This window comes from Lemur catta, chromosome 17 (genome assembly GCF_020740605.2).
Source record: "Lemur catta isolate mLemCat1 chromosome 17, mLemCat1.pri, whole genome shotgun sequence".
NCBI classification, from domain to species: Eukaryota; Metazoa; Chordata; class Mammalia; order Primates; family Lemuridae; genus Lemur; species Lemur catta.
In genome coordinates, this window is record NC_059144.1 from 38,819,249 (window position 1) to 38,838,214 (window position 18,966).

Here is an 18,966-nt window from a genome sequence, read left to right on the forward strand (position 1 = left end):
TGGGGTCCATGGGTGGGGAGACTGATGGGTTCCCAGACAAGAGAGATAAGGTCCCCACCATGACCAGTGGCCCTCCATCCCCCATCAACTCTTTCCCCCTGCCCAGTCCTGGAGCCACCCAGCTTGTCCTCTCTTGGCACTGCTGCTATTTTGGTGTGGCCCGGGACTCTGGGAGGCTGCACAGTCGCTGGGGGCATCCCTAATCCCTGTCCCCCACTCAGGGAAGGACCAAGAGCTGACAGTTGCGACTACTTCCCCCTCCCTTGGAGATGCTGGGAGAAGGGGAGGACGGCTGGGGCAAGGGAGAGAGCTCCAAGCTGAGAGGCAGACACACGGCTTCTAAGAGCAGCAAAGATAAGAACAGTAACAAAGGCTAGCATTTATTGAACACCTACTGTGTGCCAGGCACTGTCCTAACCACTTGACACATATGAACCCTTTTTATCCTCATAACTCTTTGAGGTAGGTTCTGTTCTTAACTGCATTTGACAGATGTGGAAACTGAGGCCCAGAGAAGTGAGGTGACTTGCCCAAGGCCATGCAGCTGGTCCATGCCTGAGGCTTCAGTATTCACTGGCTAGGTGTCCCTGGGCAGGTCGCAGCCAGGTCTGGGCAGGGGGCTTTCCCCATCTGTTCCGTGCAGGACCCCACCTCCTGGTTTCTATGACGACTAAGATGACGATCTCCGTACAGCGTCCCAGCACACAGTAGGCACTCAGTAAATGAACAGCCTTTCCTTCCACTTAACTCTGATGGGGGAAGCCCGGGGCGGGGGCAGCTCAGCAGCACCCTCCCCGCGGCCCGGGTTGAGCAACCTGCCCCTTCGGTGCAGCCACGCCACCCCCAGCTCCCCTCCAACCCCAGAGCCACGCAGTGCCCGGTCTGGCCTCAGTTTTAATGACGTTGGTCGCAATTCTGCACCTCTGGGCCTGGAGGCCGCGCCCCCAGAGGAGGGGTCGAAGAGTCCGCCCCTAACGAGGCCCCCCTGCCGTCCGGCCGCCAGGGGAGGGACAGAGGGCTGGGGAAGGGGGCGAGCGGGGGAAATGCCTTGTCCTCGGTGGGTCCCGGGTGGGAGAGCCCCCGACGGCAGGGGTGGGGCTAGGAGGCCTGGGCCTCGTCGTCGTCCCCGCGGTGGCCGGCGTAGAGCGCGGCCAGGGGCCGGAAGCGCGGGCCCCAGCTGCTGAGATCGGCGAAGTCCTGCTCGGAGCCCGACGAGCCGCTGTGCAGCGAGCTGAGCGAGGCGGCCGGCGAGCCCGCGCCCTCGAAGGCGTAGGTCTGGAAGGCGTCGTAGGGCGGCACCGACAGGTCCCCGTCCGCCAGCGCCACCTTGCGGCTGATGAAGTCCCTGAACACCGAGAAGTCCGGCTCGGGGCTCGGTGGCCCTTGAGGGAGCGAGTGGCGCTCCGAGGGCAGGTGGGTCTGCGGGGGGCTCCCCGCGCCCCCGCCCGCGCCCGCGCCGCCCCCTCTTCCCCCGCCGCCGCCTCCGTCGCCGCCCTTGAGCTCGCCGAAGTCGTAGAGGCTCCGCAGCGCCGACATGTCGTAGGCTTCGGTGTCCTGCTCGCCGCCGCCCTCGTCGTTGTACTTGATGACGTTGTCCCGCATGTCCTCGTCCTCGTCCGAGCTCAGGTGGCTCTTGTGGTGGCGCCTGAGGGTGAGGATCAGCAGCACCAGCACTGCGCGGGAGACAGAGGGGGCGACTGCAGGCCGAGCCGCCCAGGGCGGTACCAGGACCCCCCCCCCCCCAAACCCCGCCCCGCCCCCCCGCAACCCCCCCAACCCCCGCCCGCCCTAGCGGAGCCGGCCCAGCCTTAACAGTCCTGCAAATTTCCTAAATTTCTGCTCAGAAACGCCTTTCTTACAGTCAGAACTGAGCTGTCTGGAGAGGTAGTGAGCTACTCATCTTGGGAGGTGTGCAAATCGAGGCTAGATCACCACCGGGGGTGGAGGTGGTGGAAAGCAGTGTTAAGGGTTTTCATGGGTATTAAGGGCTGGATTCAGCCTCTGAGGTCTCCATTCTCAACTCTACGAAAAGATACACTCCCTGAGGACTCTAGGGCCTAGGGGTGTGAAGGGAGCAGCTGAGAGACAAACGGAGCTGGGGGAGTGAAAGATGTCCTTGACGCTGACCTCTGTTTCCCTCTGGGGCTCCTCTGTCCACCCCAGAAATCCTGAGCCTCTGCCTAAGTCCTTTGGTTCTCAGGTCAAGACCTGCAAGAACACTTCCTTGAGGGCTCCAGGCCAGATTCAATGCCTTCACCTCCAAGATCCCCTGGGAAGGGGTTCTTCTATCACACTGGTTCTCAAAGTGTGGTCCCTGGGCCAGCAGCAGCAGCATCCCCTGGGAACTTGTCAGAAATGCAAAGCCTCAGGTTTTGCTGCAGATCCACTGGGTGGTACCCAGCAGTCTGTGTTTTAACAAGGCCTCCAGGTGATGAAGAAGCAGCTCAAGTTTGACAGCCATAGCTGTATCATAGACCAGACCCTGCTGTGTTGTCATGTCTGTCTCCGCCATCCCAAAATACACACCCTAAACTACCCTGAGGACCTGGGACCAAGTTCCCCTAGCTTGGTGCCTGGCATGTGACCAGCACTTGAAGCACACTTGAATGAATGAATGAATGAAGAGTTGGATGGAGACCTGGGTGAGTGAATGAATGAATTGTCCCCTCTCGGCTTTCTTCACTTGACTTCCAGGACTCCACATTCTCTTCCCCCTCCTCCCACCTCACTGGTCACTCATTCTCAATCTTCTAGGCAGACTTCTCCTCACCTGACTTCTTAGCTCAGATGTCCCGGGGCTCACAGATATCCCAGGACTCAGACCTTGATCCTTTATCCACACTTTTGGAGCTCTCCTTCAGTCTCACGGCCTTAAGTTCCACTTAGAGGCTGACAACTCCCATGTCTCAGCCTCCAGCCTGGACCTCTCCCCTGAAATCTAGATTGTACAGTCCAATTCCCTACTCAACATGTCCTCTTGGTTGACCCAGAGAATCTCAAACTTAACATGTCCAAAGCTGAAATAATAATCTTTCCTCCTTCCCCACCCTTGGTCTCCCCCATCTCAGCAATGGCAACCCCAACTTCTCAGTTACTCAGGGCTTTGAGAATCTCTTTTGTTCACTGATGAATCCCAGTGCCTAGAACTGTCTAGCACATAGGACTCACCGGATGGATATATAAGTAAACGGTGATGGGTGTGTGGACAGATGGATGGATAGACAGGCATGTGCCGGGTGCACTGCCGGGCACTGGACTCTTCCTGCTGCTCCAAACAGCTCCAGCCAGGCCAGTGGCTAGAGCCAGCTGCTAAGCCACGAGGCAGGGTACTAGCTCACCGTGTGATGAGGTGGCTTATGAAAGGGAAGGGGGTAAGGGCTGGGAACAGGTTTGGTTTGGACAGGGAAGGAAGGTGTCAGGAGAGAAGTGGGAAAGATGGATGGATGGTTTTTGGAGCTGAGGCCAGGAGCTGCGGAGGGGGATGCCCGTGGGAGCAGATGGTGGGGATCGCGAGTTGCGGGCGACAGATGTGCCAGGCCTGATCAGCGATTCCGCCCGTCACCTTTAGAGCACTGATGTGCACTTTCTTCGTTTGTGGGCAATTAGGCAGAAATTTGTTTGCACTGCCTCAGAAAATGAAACCGCTGTAAAGTGCACCCTCTGGAAAAAGGGCTTCTGAGCCACGGGCTGGGGCGGGGAGGGAAGGGGGGCCTGGGCCTCCCAGCTAGGAGGAGCCTGCCCAGGGCCTCTGCAGGGTCCTGAGAAGGACAGCTGCCACAGGCAGGTCCTCAGAGGGCAGGCAACGGCCACGCCTGTGGTAGGCAGCAGAGCGAGGGGCGGGAGGAGCTGGCATCTCCCAGGGAACGGAGCAAAGCTGGTGTCTGCAATCTGGACCTCCTTGGAGTTCCTCTGGCTCTGGCTGCACCCTGGAGCCCAGTAGCAGAACTGAGTCATCAGTGCCTTGCGTGGCTGCAGTTCTGATAGTGGCATTTGGCCACTTGAATCCAGTTAGTTCCTGAAACTTGACCCCTTCACTGGGGACACTGGGGTTCAGATGGCTGCTAGTGGGACTGGTACCAGTGTAGATTGCCCCTCACCCCCAAGTCTTAAGAATTTGCCCTTGGTGCCTGAAGGTTTTTCCCCTAGTTAGAGTCATAGCAAGTGGTTTAGTTAGAGGAGCAAGGGACACAGGGTGAGAAGACCTCATTTTAAGCCAGAAGACTAGCTGTGTACCCTTACACCAGCCACTTAACCTCTCTGAGCCTCAGTTTCCTCGGCTGCAAAATGGGATGATATACCTGGCCATGTGGTTGTGAAGTTCACAGGAGAAAAGTCTTACATGGAGAATAAGAAAGGACAATAGACATGAGAGAATTTTAAAAGATATGCTTGATGTCTAAGAATTAGGGGGAGTTTTGGGCTGTGTAGAGGGTGGGCCAGTGTGAACTCAGTCTGTCTGCAGTGGGTGGTCGGGCTGCTCTGTACTGAGAAGACTTTTCATAGGAGGTGCGGGGTAGAGCCTGGAGATTGTTGAGAATGGCTCGTCCTTGTGTGGAGAGGGAAACTGAGGCCCTGTGGGGGCTAGTTGGGAAGGCAACCCAGGGCCCCAGGCTAGGGGCCAATCGGGCAGGGGTGGGTGGTTCCCGGTGGACTCACCGACCAGGATGAGGATGCAGACCAACAGGGCGATGAGGGCGCCGGGGCTGAGGGAGGTGGCCATGACAAAGGCCGTGGTGTTGCAGGACTGGATGGTGCCGGAGCTGTCACAGCCGCAGATGCGGATGGTGAGTGTGCCCGTGCTGCTCAGCGTGGGTGGCCCGCTGTCCACCACCAGGATGGGCAGGAAGAACACGTCCTGCTCCTGCCGGTTGAAGCCCACGTGCTGCGTGTGCACTGCGGCCGTGTTGTCTGCTCCGGAAAAAGGGGGCGGCATGTGACTCGGGGCCCAGGGTCAGCCCCCCCATCCCAGCCACCTCCTGATTCTACCTCGAGATCTGCCTCCTTATGCCCCAAACTACTGCCTCCCAGCTGGCTCATGTCCCGAAAGTCTGTTAGCAGCTGTCCCCAAGATCCTGCCCTTAGCTGCCCAAAGATCCCGTCCCCAGCCATACAGCCCACAATTCTGTCCTCAGCTGTCCCAAGATCCTGTTTTCAGCTATTGTAAGATTTTGTCCTCAGCTGTGCCAAGGTCCTGTCCCCAGCTATTCCAAGATTCTGTCCCCAGCTAGGCCAGGGCCCTGTCCCTAGCTATGTCAATTTTTTTTGGCCCGCTTTTGTTTTTGATTCTATCCCAGCTGCCCAATGTGTTCTGACCCTGGGAGTCCCATGGTCCTTGGATTGCAGTTTGCTGGGTCCTGACAAGTCCTGGGTCATCAGAGGGGACTGGACATCTGCCTTGGCTGAGGGATCTTTCTGTCCTTCATACCCGAAGGCCAGTCAAGAGTTCTGGACCCAGCTCAGCAGTCTCTCGATGAGAGGCTGAGGCTAGAGGGCCAGGGGCATGGCCTCTGGGGCCTGATGAGGGGACCCGAGAGTGGCAGGGTGTCCCACCCACATTTTTCCTTTTCATGCAGGCAGCCAGAGAGGACAGTGAATTAACACAAATGGAACTCGTTGCACTATTCAGCCTGTCACTAGGAAAGCTAGACAGGATGCAGGGCAATGGTGGCTGGCCTTGGAGCACAGGCTTAGGTGACAGGTGGCACCCACTTCCTCCACATCTGCCCCCTTTGAGTCAGGCCCCCCCAACCCCCCATCGTTTTGACGGCTCCTCTCGGTTCTGTACAGCGTGTTGGTAGAAAGTGCTCAGAGCCCCGCCCTTGACGGCCAACTCTGCAAAAGGTGGCCCTACCTTCCTGCCCTTCAGTCCTTCTCCCTGCCATCGAAGCCTTCAGGCTGGTCTCTCTGATCCGAGACTTCGGCAGCCTGGGTCCCTTCCCCAGCTTTGTGGCCCCAGTTAACCCAGCCCCCTCCCCAGCAGCCTCCAATTCAGTGCCTCAGATCTGGCCTTTGTTGTCATGGACACATGCAGGAAAAAGAACCCTTGGGAGGACTGACTTGTGACCTTGGGCACATCTAGGAAGTGGACATGAAACAAGATTGGTCATGAGTTGAAGACTGCCCACGAGGGGATGGGCACAGGAGGGTTCATTATATTAGCCTATCTACTTTCATACACATTTGAAAATTTCCATAAAAATGTTAAAAACTAATGCTGAGTGTAAAAATAGTGCTTGGGAATCCCGCTGAGCTTCTTTGGACCTCAGTTTCCTTGACTGAGAAAAAGAGTATCATGCAGGCATGAGAGTTAAATGGTATAATTCATGCATAACCCCTAGAATAGTGCTCAGCACAGAAATTCTCAATAAATGCTAGTTAATGTTTTTTTTCGGACTCTGCCCCCATTTTCCCTCTGCTGCACCATCTACCAGCTTCCTGTCTAGGTTGCCCTGCCTTTGCTCATAAAATTCCCGTTATCTGGAACACCTTCTTCACCTTCTTTCCTGGGCAAATTCCTCATCCGTCATGCTCCAGCTAAATGTCACCTCCTTTCTGTGGCCTCCTTTCTCTGCTTCTCTGGGAAGGAAGGATTTATGGCTCTCCCCTCCCTGCTCTGACGACGCAGGTGCCATGCACAGTTCTGTTACAGCACTTGTCACGTTGTGTTAAGTTCCTGTGTGCCTGTCTCTCCACCGCACGGCCAGCCGGGGCCTGGCACTGAGCTGAGCCAGTCTTGAAGAACGATGCTTGAATGAACCACAACTTTCGGACTAACTGGGGGTCCTGGGTCAGCTCCTCAAGCTCTGGCTGGGCCTCAGGCCCTCCTGTCGCAGGGTGGGTCAACCCCAGCTGTGAACACATCTGCCTTCGGCTGGGGGAGGAAGAGGCTCAGGACAGGTTGGGGAAAAGAGGGGACGGTGTGGGACTCATGTGCACAGACCGGATGCTTTTTATGCATCGAGGACTTTGTGGGCACTTTACATACATTGTAATGTTTAATCTTCCCAGCCACCGAGAGTTGTGGCATCGTCCCTATTTTATGTATGTGGAAACTGTGGCTCAGAGGGAAGAGACTTGTCTGAAATTGTCCAGTAAAATCATCCATCTATCCTTCCCTCCTTCTTTCTGTACATCCGAAAAGTCTTCATTAACTCCTATGTGCTGGGCACCATGCTAGTTACTGGGGGAAGCAAGAGCTAAATCAACCACAGTTCTGGATCGGAGCTCATATTCCAGTGTGAAAGACAAATGTTAATCAAGTAAACCCGCAGTTGAGTGCACAACTGCAAACTCTGGTGAAGGAGAAGCATGGGAGGGACACAGCAGAGGGCCTGACCCAGCCTGGGGGGGCAGGGGAAGCTTCTCGGAAAAAGCGATATTATCTGAGCCCTGAATGGCTCATGCAAAGGCCTTGAGGTTGGACGAAGCATAATATGCTTGAGGAACGAAAAGTAGTCCTCTATGGATGGAGGGATGAGTGACAGCTAGAATGAGGTAGATGGGGAGGCAGGGGCTCCTCGTGGAAGCCTTGGAGGCCATGGTAAGGAATTTGGTTCATTTTCTTAAAAGCAATGGGAGGCTATTAATGGGTGAGTTTAAAGCAAAGAGGTGACCTAGTGACATATCATCTGTTCATTCAACAGCAAATGTGAGTTGAGCAACCTCTGTATGTCAGGGCTATTCTGGCCCCTGGGGAGAGAGCAATGAACAAGGCAGAGACAGTCCCTGTCCTTGCTGAGCCCACATTCTGGCTAAGGGGACTGACAATCTAAAATACAAGAGCGATGTGGAAGAACATTTAGGAAGCTGTTGTGTGTTTGAGGTGTGAGATGACGGTGGCAGCGGAGGCACAGAGAAGCAGACACATTTGAGGCATGAGTGGCTAGCTCTGGCTCAGCCTCAAATTGCCAAGTGACAACAGAGATGTTTGTCTCTCAGGGTTGCTGTCTTTAGCCGTGGAACCATATGTTCTGAGAGTGCTGGGCCCTGCCACTCCTCCACCCCATGGAAGGGAATCCCTGGGCATCATCCCTGAACCCATCAAGCTGCCTTCCTGGGCAGCAGCTGGCTTCATCTGGGGAAGCTGGTGACCACCCCAGCCCCCTACCCCACCCTTCTAGGTGGACCTGTGCCCAGCACCGCATCCATCCATCTGGCCTGACATACATCAGTGTCAATCCCTGGCTGCAAAAGCAATATTTATAAATCACGTTTCCAAACTGGCTACACATTTATACAAAGAAACAGATGGGTTGGGGTAGCCGTTTGTCACCTAGGATATTTATACAGTGAGGAGGAGGGGGCTTGGCACATTGTGGGCAGGGGCTGCGGAACTGGAGGAGGAGGAGGCCTTCCACGGCTACTCTGACCTCAGCGTGCTGCTGCCACCCTGTCCCTGGAGCTTATATCAGGGGCCACACTGGATGGGAGCTCTGGTGGCTGCCAGCCCAACAGAAGCAGCTGGGGCAGAACCTCAGGCCCCGGGGGTTGGAAAGACTCCTGAGCTCGGTGGGGTTGAGCCAAGGCTATATGTGTTTCCCGCGGCCAGCTCAGGATACCGTTAGAATAATGAGTAGGCAGCATTGTACTGGTTGTTAAAATATTGAAATACTTCCCAAAAGGTTTAAATAGCTGTGACTCTAAGCCCTCCCCCCACCACCTCCGGCTGCCTCAGCCTTTCCCCCGGGCATCCTTCCAACTTTGACTCAATCAAGCCACTAAGGGGTTAATGCCTGGCACTCAGGGGCTCCGGGGTCCTGCTCCAGGTTATGGCCAGCATCCCTTCTGATTGGACATCTAAGTTGCACTGGATGCTAAATATTGACGCCCAGGAATACAGATGGGTCTGGCTTCAGAGGTCACTAAAGCCTCTCTCATTGGGGTGTGTAAAGTCCTGGGGTGATCCCAGACCTGTTCCAGAGCCAGAAGGAGCCAGCCTCCTCTGGTCCCTCATGCCTCTCTGACTACGTCTCTTCCTAGCCCTATCTCTCACTTGCTCCAACCACGTAGGTCCCCTGTTCCTCGAACATCTCACCGCAGGGCCTTTGCACTTGCACTTTTCACCTGGCTATTTCTTTGTTCAGTTACCGTGTGGCTCACTCCTTCGTTTCCTTTAGATCTCTTCTCACTGTGGATGCCCTCAGACAACCCTGTTTCAAACAGCTTCTGCTCTTACCCTGCTTTATTTTTCATTGTTACATTGAACACATTTTATCAAATATCTACTGTGTGCCAGGCACTGCTCTAGGCACCCAGGGTTAAATAAAATCAAGTCCAGACTCTTGTGCAGACTGCATTATTCCCCCACCCCAGCCACTTACCATCCCTAACGTATTTTTTGTTTGTTTAAGTTCCGCCTCCCTTTACTAGAGTATAAATTCCATGAGGGTGGGGGTTTTGCCTTGTTTGCTGTTGCATTTCCAGGGCCTGGGGCAGAGCCTGACACGCAGGCATTGCACCTCCAGAAATGCTCAATAATGTGCCCAGTAAATAATTGCCGAATGTAGGGATTGACACGTGCTAGGTACTAACAGCGTGACTCGGTAGCCCTCATCTCCTAGGGCCACCCAGCCACCCAAGGTGGTAGCCCTTATGAGCCCCATTTTACAGATGATGAAGCTGAGGCTTAGAGAGGGGCAGACACTTGCCAGGGTTGCACAGAGAACCATCGTCTGAGCCTGGGCCCCTCACTCCCAGTCCTCACCACCCCCCCGTCAGTCATTCCTTAAAGCTTCAAAGTTGAACTTCATGGGGAACTTGTGGGGGGGATGGGGGGACTCTCACAACAGACTCAGCTCAGGCTGGGAGGGGAGATTTGCCTTCCAGGTAGGGAACTAAGGCAGGAGGTGCACTGGGTCCGACACAGGTGTGGGTTTGAATCCCAGCCCCACCACTGACTCCCTATGTGACCCCAGGCAGGTCCCTTGGCTCTTAGAGTCTCAGTTTCATCACCTGTGAAATGGGAAGAAGGGTCAAAAAACCACCTCCCAGAGTGGCAAAAAGAAATAAAGCACTTTCTCAATGGCAGGGTGTGGAGTGTGTGCACGGGGCTCACTGCAGTCTTCACGCAGAGCAGGGCTCTTTCCGCCCTGGACTCTGGCCCAGCCACGCCTCATCTATTCCCTTTCTGCATCTTTCCGTCCGCCATTCCCTGCCCTGGGGATGCCCCCCCCAGCCCCCAGCCTGCTTGTTCTTCATGGTGTGGCCGCGGGCTGGGCCAGCTCCAGCTTGGCCCAGACTGACAGCTGCCCTCTGGCTGCCTCCCTCCCTCCGTCTACGCTCTGTGGAGAGGGCGGGGAGGTGAGCCCTGCCCCCCAACTCCACGCATCCTAGGGTTCGCTGGCTCACCTTGGATGTCGAGCAGAGAGAAGTGAGGGTTGCTGGGAGCCTCGGGCACCAGGCGGAAGTAGAAGCGGTGCCCGCCCTGGGGCTCGTCCCGGTCCACCACGCTGATGGTCTGGATGAGCTGGGGGGGGGCAGGGAGCCGGCGGTGAGGCTGCGACCACCCTGGGCCTGGACAGGGTGGCCCCTGGCCAGTCCTGGAAGCACCCCCAGTCTCCAGCCCCGCAGTGGTACCTGGCCTGGCTTGGCGTCCTCACACACAGCTGCCTCGTAGGGTGTGGCCAGTTCCGGGGGATTGTCGTTCACATCCAGGATGCGGATCCTGAGGGACGCCCGGGATAGCTGGGCATGATTGTCTGTAACAAGAGCACAGGAGTAGGGGGAGATGCATCACGTGTGAGGTCTAGACACCCCATCTGTTACCAGGACAAGGTTAGGCAGTGGGGTCACACTAAGATTTGTAGGGGGACCAGGACTGGGGACATCTGGGCATACGTGGGTAATCGTCACTGTAACCATCACCACCACCATCACTGATCACCATCTCTACCATAATCACCACCACCACCACCACCATCAGTCCCGCTATTACTACCATTACCTCCACCGTAATCATCACCATCACATCCCTGCCCTCCCCCCAACAAACAACACCATCATCACCGTTGCCATCCCCGTGCCCTCGCCAGAGAGTGCAGAGATTGCACCTGGAGCACCCATATCCATTATTTCAGGTATCCTTGCAGAAACCCTGTGGTTTGGTAGAATTTACATCCCCTTATTGCAAGGGAGAAGCTAAAACATGGGAAAGTTTAGAGAATTGGTCAGCTGACAACTGAACTCCAAAACCTCTGCTCTCTCAAGACCTGATTCTGAGAGGGCCAGACAAGTCCAGGGAGGTGGATCTTGGCCAGTAAAACCATGATGTCCCCATCCCTCCAACTGGGATGCCTTTGAGGTCAAGGTCCCTGTCTCATTTATCGCTGGGTCCCCAGCGTAGGTTCTAGTATATTTGTTGAACAAATGAATGGAGCCCAGAAGGATCATCTGCAGGAGGCTTGAATTCCAGGTATGGCTGTGTCCTTGACCCAGTGTTTGATCTTGGCTAAGACCCTAACTTCTCTGGTATCAGTTTCCACACGCAGAAAATGAGCAGAGAATTTTCCGGGATTAGAGTTCTGATGCCCACTCTGCCAGTTTATATGTGTATGATCTAAGCTGCATGACTTGACCTCTCTGGGCCTCAGTTTCTCACCTGCAAAATGGGCCTAATTGTAATAGGTTGGTTAAGAAATGGATTGAGTTAATATCTGTTAAGCACTTAAAACTGTGTATGCTATGCATAGCAAGTGCTATATAAGTACCTGTAAATAAACAGATCCTTAAAGGGTCCTTTCGGCAATGACGTTAAATGACTTCTTAGGATGTGGAACAGCCCATCCCAGCCTGTCCTCTCTGAGCAGCACCCTGAACATTGGCCCTTTCTAGCCTCACCCCTGCCCGAACCTCTGGGTGCTCTTTGGTACCCCAGCCTCAGCTGTCTCAGCCTTGTGTTCATTACCGACAGGTTCCAGGACCTGCCCGGTGACCTCAGGAACATCCTCTGGGAGAGGAAATCACACCCTGCTTCCAAGCAGTGACTTGGATGAACAAAGCTCTCTGGCTGGGCTGGCAGGGAGCTATTTTGGGGACAGCCTGGAAGCTTCCAGACAGCCAGGCACCCCGTGAGTTTTTGGGGGGGAGTGAGATTGGTCAGCTGCCTCCCTCCCTGACCTGGATGCTGGCTGCAGCTGCCTGAGTGTTGATAAAGAGAGAAATGGAGACAGGAAGGCAGGTGAGGGCCATAGGAGACCCACCTCTAAGGGGTCAGGGAAACGAGGGCAACGACTCCCTAATTAACTCAGACCCTAGCCCCTCTCTGCAGTTCCCCTCAGCTGGGGGCACATTATCTTCTCAGCTCACCCAGATCTGCCACGCCAGCGAGTAGGGGGGGGCTTTTCTGAGGGCGAGAGATGGGAGTCGTGACTGGGGATGCCGGGTGAACCGTTATTTTTAAGAGTGCGTTGCCGAAAACCTTCAATAGACAGATGGTGGGTGCTTTTGGGAGGAGGGGAGGCCGAGGCCCACCGCCAGGAACAGGCGCCTCCCTCCCAGCAGAGGCAGCGGGAAGTCGGGGGTGGCGGCAGGGCCCAAGGGCCCTTGCTGGGCACCCTCTCCTGCAGCGGGCGGTGGTGGGTGCAGGGGCTGGAGGGCGAGATGGGATCCTGCAGGCCACATGGAAGGGAGCCCTCCGAGCAGGACGGACAGCTGAGTGGGCAGTCACCCTCCTGGAGTGCTGGTCGCACTGCTGATGAGACCCCCCCCCAATTATTGCACTTTTGCTTTGGGTTAGGCTGGGCCTCTCCTCCCTCCTCTTTTAAAATATCACAGATCATCTGTTGGGAAAGCCCTGACCCTTTTGGCATGAGTGAGGGTCTCAGATCTAAGAGGTGGGGCAGCTGAGTGAGCACTGAAGAGGTGTGCCTTTAAATTGCCAAAGGTGCCACCTGCAGAGCTTATCCTGAATTTGGGGCTGGCCTGGAATCCCAGAGCTTATGGGCCAGCCCCAGGTCAGCATCCAGTGCCACTGCCATTGACTCGGGGCAGTGGTTCTCCAGCCTGGCTGTACATGAGAATCACCTGAGAAGCATTTAAAACGTGCCAATGCCCAGGTGTTGATCATTGATATCTTTTTTTAACAGCTCTTCAGGGGAATCGAACCTGTAGCAAGGTTTGCAAACCACTGCTCTCAGGTGGGGGAGTCCAACCTGATGTCTCGCCTCTGATCGGCTTTCTCCAGACCCCTCCTGATCACAATTAGTATCATTTATAACAACTGATCATCATCATATTTTGACCACCTTAAATATTTCTGGTATCAAACAAGGAATCTGTCAGTTGATTAATCTTGACCTCTGCACAAGACTTTCCAATTCATAACACCCTTTCTTATCTATGACCTCATTTAAGTCTCAAAACAGCCTGTGAAGGAGGTATTGTTAGATCCATCTTGTAGATGAGGAAACTGAGGCCCAGAGAGGGGCAGGACTTTTCCCAAAGCCACAGTAAGTCAGTGGCAGGGCTGGGGTTGAGGCCTTAGTCTCCTGACTCTAAGTCTAACACTCAGTCCGGATCCACTGTCAGTGGGCCCCCCTGCTGCCTGGGTATTTGCCCACCCGCTGGCAGCTGCTGCCTGGACCCAGGCCCAAGCTACCCGCACCCCATGGCCGGAGGCAGGTGCCCCTCCAGGGTCTGGGTCCCCCACGGCCCTCCCCTCTCGGCATCTCAGTTCAGCTGACTGACATGCAAATTAGTTTAATTATTTCTTCTTCTAAAATAAATTATATTTTGCAGTAGCTGCAATATGTTGTGTCAGGCAAAATTACATTCAATATTTTTAAACTAATTGATGCAGCCTTGAGGAAGGCTGATTGACAGCCCGGAGCTGAGCAGGCCTGCGGCCTTAACCGATTCCTAAATTAAAATTAAACGTGCTTTGGCCGGGTGCTTCCTCCGTGAGCTGGCTCACCATCAATCCGGGGAGGTGGCAGGTGAAGCCCTGGGGGCCCGAGGGGCTGAGGAGGCCAGGCAGCTCAGTGGGGGCCTCTGGAAGCAGGAGAACCGTTGAGCAGTGTGGCAGGTCTCTTACCTGCACTGGGCCTCCGAGTTCCTTATGTGTAAAGGACGGGGGGTTGGACTGGGTGATTTGGAACTGAGACTTGTGGATTTTGCTGACAATTATGGATCGAGCACCTCCCTTGTACCAAGGACACAGCAGTGAACAAGACCAACACGGTTTCTCAGTCTAGCGCCAGGGACAGACATTACTCCCGACTGATAAGAGCTGAGAGAAAACAGCTCAGGAGCTGTGTGAGCACGGAGCAGGGTGTCCTGCCTGGTGGGGTGCAGGGATGTTGTCCCTGGAGTAAGTGACATTTCTGCTGAGACACGACTAGGTAGTAATCAGGTGAAGGAGACGGAGAGGGAAAGACTGTCTCAGGGAGTGGGGTCAGCATGTGCAAATGCCCTGGGGTTGCAGAGTCGGCTGTGGTTAATGAGACTCTAGATCTCTTCCAAGGAGGAACCCAGCCCCTAGCAGAGTTACCAGCCTGGCCTCTGGACCAAACTGAGTGAGAGTCGGGGTGGGGCTGGGGGCCAGTGGGAAGGGAAGAGGTGATGGGGCCTTGCCTTGCCAGAAGGATGGCAATGAGCACATATGGAGCACCTGCCACGGACCAGGGTCTGGGCTGTCTCATTTCATCCTGTCAACCCCTGTGGGAGGCAGGTTCTAGTACTGCTGCTATTTTACAGAAGAGGGAATGGGCTCAGAGAGGTGAAGCAACTTGCCTAAGGTCTCACAGGGAACAACGGATGGATCCGGGACTCGAACCTGGGTCTGGTTCCAAAGCAGGTGGTGTTTTTAACCACCAGCTGGTACCGCCTTGCTTAACTTCTTTTGCTATCAGTATGCTGTTTGCCTTCAAAGTTCCACATAAATGTCTTGCCTCCTCCAGGAAGCTTTCCCTGCCTGCCCTCAGTCCTGGGCAATTGGAGGATGACTGAAGTCCTCCGTGCCCACGAGGCCCCAGGTGATGGTCTTGCATCACGGCCTGCCTTGTCCCTCGCCAGCCTCTTTCACTCTGCTCCATTCGCTCCTTCGGGTTCTTGCCTGGAAGCCTTCTTCTCAGACACCTGCCCTAATGACCTGATTTAAATTTGCCCTTTGCCACCAGACTCCACTTCCCTGCCCTGTTTCTCTTCACAGCATTTATCCAACACCCTCAGAGTTTTCACATACGTGCTCATCCTCTACCTCCTCCCCTAGGACGTATGCAGAATGTTCGTCTGTTTTCTATGCTGCCGTATCCCCAGCACCTATGTGCATGGCCATATAGCAGGTGCATGACAAAGATTTGTTGAACAAATGGATTTCACTGTCCGTGGCATCCCTGAACATGCCCCTCACTCGAGAGGGACGCTGGGGCGGTGACAGGGAGAGACTCAGACTTTCTTGAAAGGACTGATGCTGCGGGGGCTACGTCCCCTCCAGGATCTGTCCATCTGAGAAGCAGTCTAGGGCTGCAGCCCTCTTCCTGCCTCTCGCTGGACCAACTTCTTTCTTTTTTTTAAGAGTCGGGATTGCTCTCTGTCGCCCTGGCTGGAGTGCAGTGGTGCCATCATAGTTCACTGCAGCCTCGAACTCCTGGGGTCGAGCGATCCTCCTACCTCAGCCTCCCGAGTAGCTGAGTCTATAGGAGCGCACCACTATGCCGGGCTAATTTTTTATTTTTTATTTTTTTAGACACTGGGTCTCGCTATGGACTAAGGTTTTCTCATCAGTAAAACAAATGGAGTTGGATTCTGTGGTTCTCCTTGGCTGTCACAGAGAAAGACTGAAGCCCAGAGAGAAAGAGAGCAGTGAGGGTGCGAGAGTGGGAGTGGGAAGGTGGGGAGGGCGAGGCCTGCCTGAAGGAACCTCCTCCCACCGGCCTGCAGGGACGGGGAGGGAGCAGAGCTCGGACCCTCTTCTCCACCGTCCCCCCAGCCCCCCCCAAGGGAATTAGATTGCATCCCAACACCAGGCTCTGATTAGAGCTGGCCAGCTGGGCAGGAAGATTTATCATCCCAATTACAAGCCCGCCAAGACCAGCAGGCAGGACGACGAGGAGTGCTGGGTGAGCAGGTGGGGGTGCTCCCGGGAAGGGGGTGTCAGGGCAGCCAGGTGTGGACTCCTTGTACTCCCTGCCCTGTCCCCATGTCCCTCCAGTGGGAGCAGGAGGCTCGGGCGCCCTTCTCTGTCTCCCTTGGGGACTTTGATTGTGCTTGGCTTCCACACGGAGATTGGAAGCTTTGACCTTGTTGGGGGGAAGGAGTAGTGGGGGACTTCTGGGTGAAGTAGAGACCCCGAGATCGTAACATTCTTGTAATTCAAGGAGCAGAGTGGAGATGGGAGAACATTTCCTTCCCTTGGGGCCGAGCTGGTTCCTAATGTTCTGGGCAGTCCTGCTGAGACTCCGTGGATGTCAAAAAATCTTTATTCCTGTCGGCATCTGTTAGGTACTTAAGGTGGCTGGGAAGGATCTCAGGATCCTGTCCAAGAGGAGCCCAGGCCTGATTTACACACCTCTGGTGACAGGGAGTTCACTGCCTCTCGAAGCAGCCCCTTCCACGCAGAGCTGTGACATGCTTCTTCCCCAGACGCTCGGCCTCCCTGGCGCGCGCTGCCACCTGTCCTGGCCCTGCCCATCTGTTCCCCCCACTTCAGGTTCACTCCTTCCAGCCCACCTTCCCCGGAACCCGAGGGAACAATGGAGACCAAACAACTGATCATGCCGCTCTTCTGCTCAAAGACCTGTGCTGGCTCCCTGTCGCCTCCGGGACACGTCTGGCTCCTCACAGGACAGCTACGGCCCTTTCTGCACAGGCCCAGGGAGGGTCTTCACCCTCATCTCTCCCCACCTCGCCTCACCTGCTCCAGCCATCCTCCGGCCACACCCCGTCTCTCTGTCCTCAGAATGGGCGGTGGACTGCCCAGCCTCCAGGCCTTTGCACACAGGGGCACCTGAATCCCCTTTCTGCCTGGAAAGCTTCCTCGGCCTTTGAGACCCAACCAGATGTCCCCTCCTCTGGGAAGGGTTTTCTGCCCCTCACCGTGTGGGCAAGACTCTCCCTGCTCCTCGGGACTCCCCACCATCCCCTTACTCTGTGTTGTCACTGACTGTTGTTGACATGTCTCTCCCCTGAGCACCCGTGAGCCCCCAGGTCAGCGGCCAGGCCTTGTTTACCAGCAAATCCCACACCCAGGCCAGCCTGGGGTGGGTGACAAGAGGCCCCCAGAAAACACTGGAGCTCTGCTGCTCAAAGCCTGCTGCGACCCCTCACTCCCCATCCCCACTCCTTCCCCCAGCGTCCTTCTGAGGTCAGACAGCCGCGTGGGGGCACTGGGGCAAGTTGTTCCCTTCCTTGGCCTCAGTCTCCCCAGCTATGAAACAGGGTCCATCGTCTCTGACATTCCTTGTCCTCTCAGCTTTGTCCTCTAGCTATTAATAGGACCTACTATGTGTCAGGCACTGTGCTAGGCCCTTGATGTATGTTATTTCTAATCCCCAGGGGGCTTATGTTTTACATAAAGTGTTCAGCATGATGTCTGGCCTATGGTAAGCTTTTTTTTTTTTTGAGACAGAGTCTCACTCTGTTACCCGGACTAGAGTGCCATGGCGTCAGCCTAGCTCACAGCAACCTCAAACTCCTGGGCTCAAGTGATCCTCCTGCCTCAGCCTCCCGAGTAGCTGGGACTACAGGCATGTGCCACCATGCCCGGCTAATTTTTTCTATATATTTTTAGTTTGGCTGCTAATTTCTTTCTATTTTTAGTAAAATAGAAAGGGGGGGTCTCGCTCTTGCTCAGGCTGGTCTGCGAACTCCTGACCTCGAGGGATCCACCCGCCTTGGCCTCTCAGAGTGCTAGGATTACAGGTGTGAGCCACCGCGCCTGGCCAAGCTTTAAATAAATAGAAGCTGCTATAGTTGATAGCTATTATCCTTACACCGCCCAATAAAGTAGGCGTGGTTGTCACCATTTTACAGAGGAGAAAACTCAGGCAACAAGAGGGACGGTGACCCATCGAAGCCCACACAACTGGGAGCCGTGCACCTAGGAGCAGTTCTTCGCCATCACACAACCCCGCGTTCCTAACTGGGCAGCAAGGCCCTTGGCCCGTCCATTCAGTAAAGATGGCCCCACGCCGCCCACGTGCCTGGCCTGCGGGAGTGCTGCCCTCGTGGAAGGTACAGTTTCCTGGGGCAGAGGAATATTCACTGAACACTCACACAGATGCACATATAAATCATAACACGTGCTCTGTCGTACGAAGGGAAACGCAGGGTGCTGTGAGACGTGACTTGGCCTGGGGTGACCCCGATGGGAAAGCTTCTGGCAGATCTGGTTAACCCTCTGTTGTCCGGGACAGCTAGATATTACCCCTCCAGATCAGCGTAGGGCTTGATGACCTTGGAGGAGGTGGCTGGATGGACCCCCCTGGTATGCCCCCACCCCCAGCACTGGCTTTCCAAGTCCCCCCGACCCCAACTCTTTGAAGACTGTCCCTTTACAACTGCCCTTTCCACCAAAGTATCCAGACACAAATTGTATTTTAAATTCAATATCGGTCATTAATATTTCATGATTACAAAACGTTAAAGATAATGTCAGTGGAAGGAGCGTCTGCCTGGGCAGAATGGATGACTCAGAAGTTCGGGGAGAGGGGAGCTGGCATACTAAGTGGCTCGGGAGTCTTTGAGGTAATCCAGGATGACAGGCGGCGGCTCCCGGCTGAGTGCAACATTCTCCGAGGCGCTCACAAAGCTGCGCCACTGTGTACAAATATTTCCCCTCTGATTCTTGTCACCTCATGTTTTTTATGCCCGGGAGCAGGCAGGGCCACCATGACCCCCTAGGCATCCCCTCTGTTTCTGAGGAAGCCAAACATATGCTTCCGCGGGAGGGTACGGTGCCAGGCGGGCAGACCTGTTGGCATTGCACTTGGGAGTCGGGCTGGCTCCTGGGGGGCCTGGGGACTTACTCTG

The 18,966-nt window shown here is 55.2% G+C and overlaps 1 protein-coding gene across 1 annotated transcript in view; it reads right to left on the minus strand.

Annotated features, from left to right (window-relative positions):
- Positions 1-362: 362 nt before the first annotated feature.
- The window catches only part of CDH22 (cadherin 22), a 121,987-nt gene continuing 103,383 nt past the window's right edge, over positions 363-18,966 (minus strand). The window contains exons 9-12 of the mRNA XM_045528554.1: positions 10,576-10,697; positions 10,348-10,465; positions 4,657-4,908; positions 363-1,673 (exon numbers count right to left, since the gene is read on the minus strand). Coding sequence (XP_045384510.1) covers positions 1,099-1,673; positions 4,657-4,908; positions 10,348-10,465; positions 10,576-10,697 — 1,067 coding nt within the window. The 3' untranslated portion in view covers positions 363-1,098. The remainder of the gene's footprint in view (positions 1,674-4,656; positions 4,909-10,347; positions 10,466-10,575; positions 10,698-18,966) is intronic.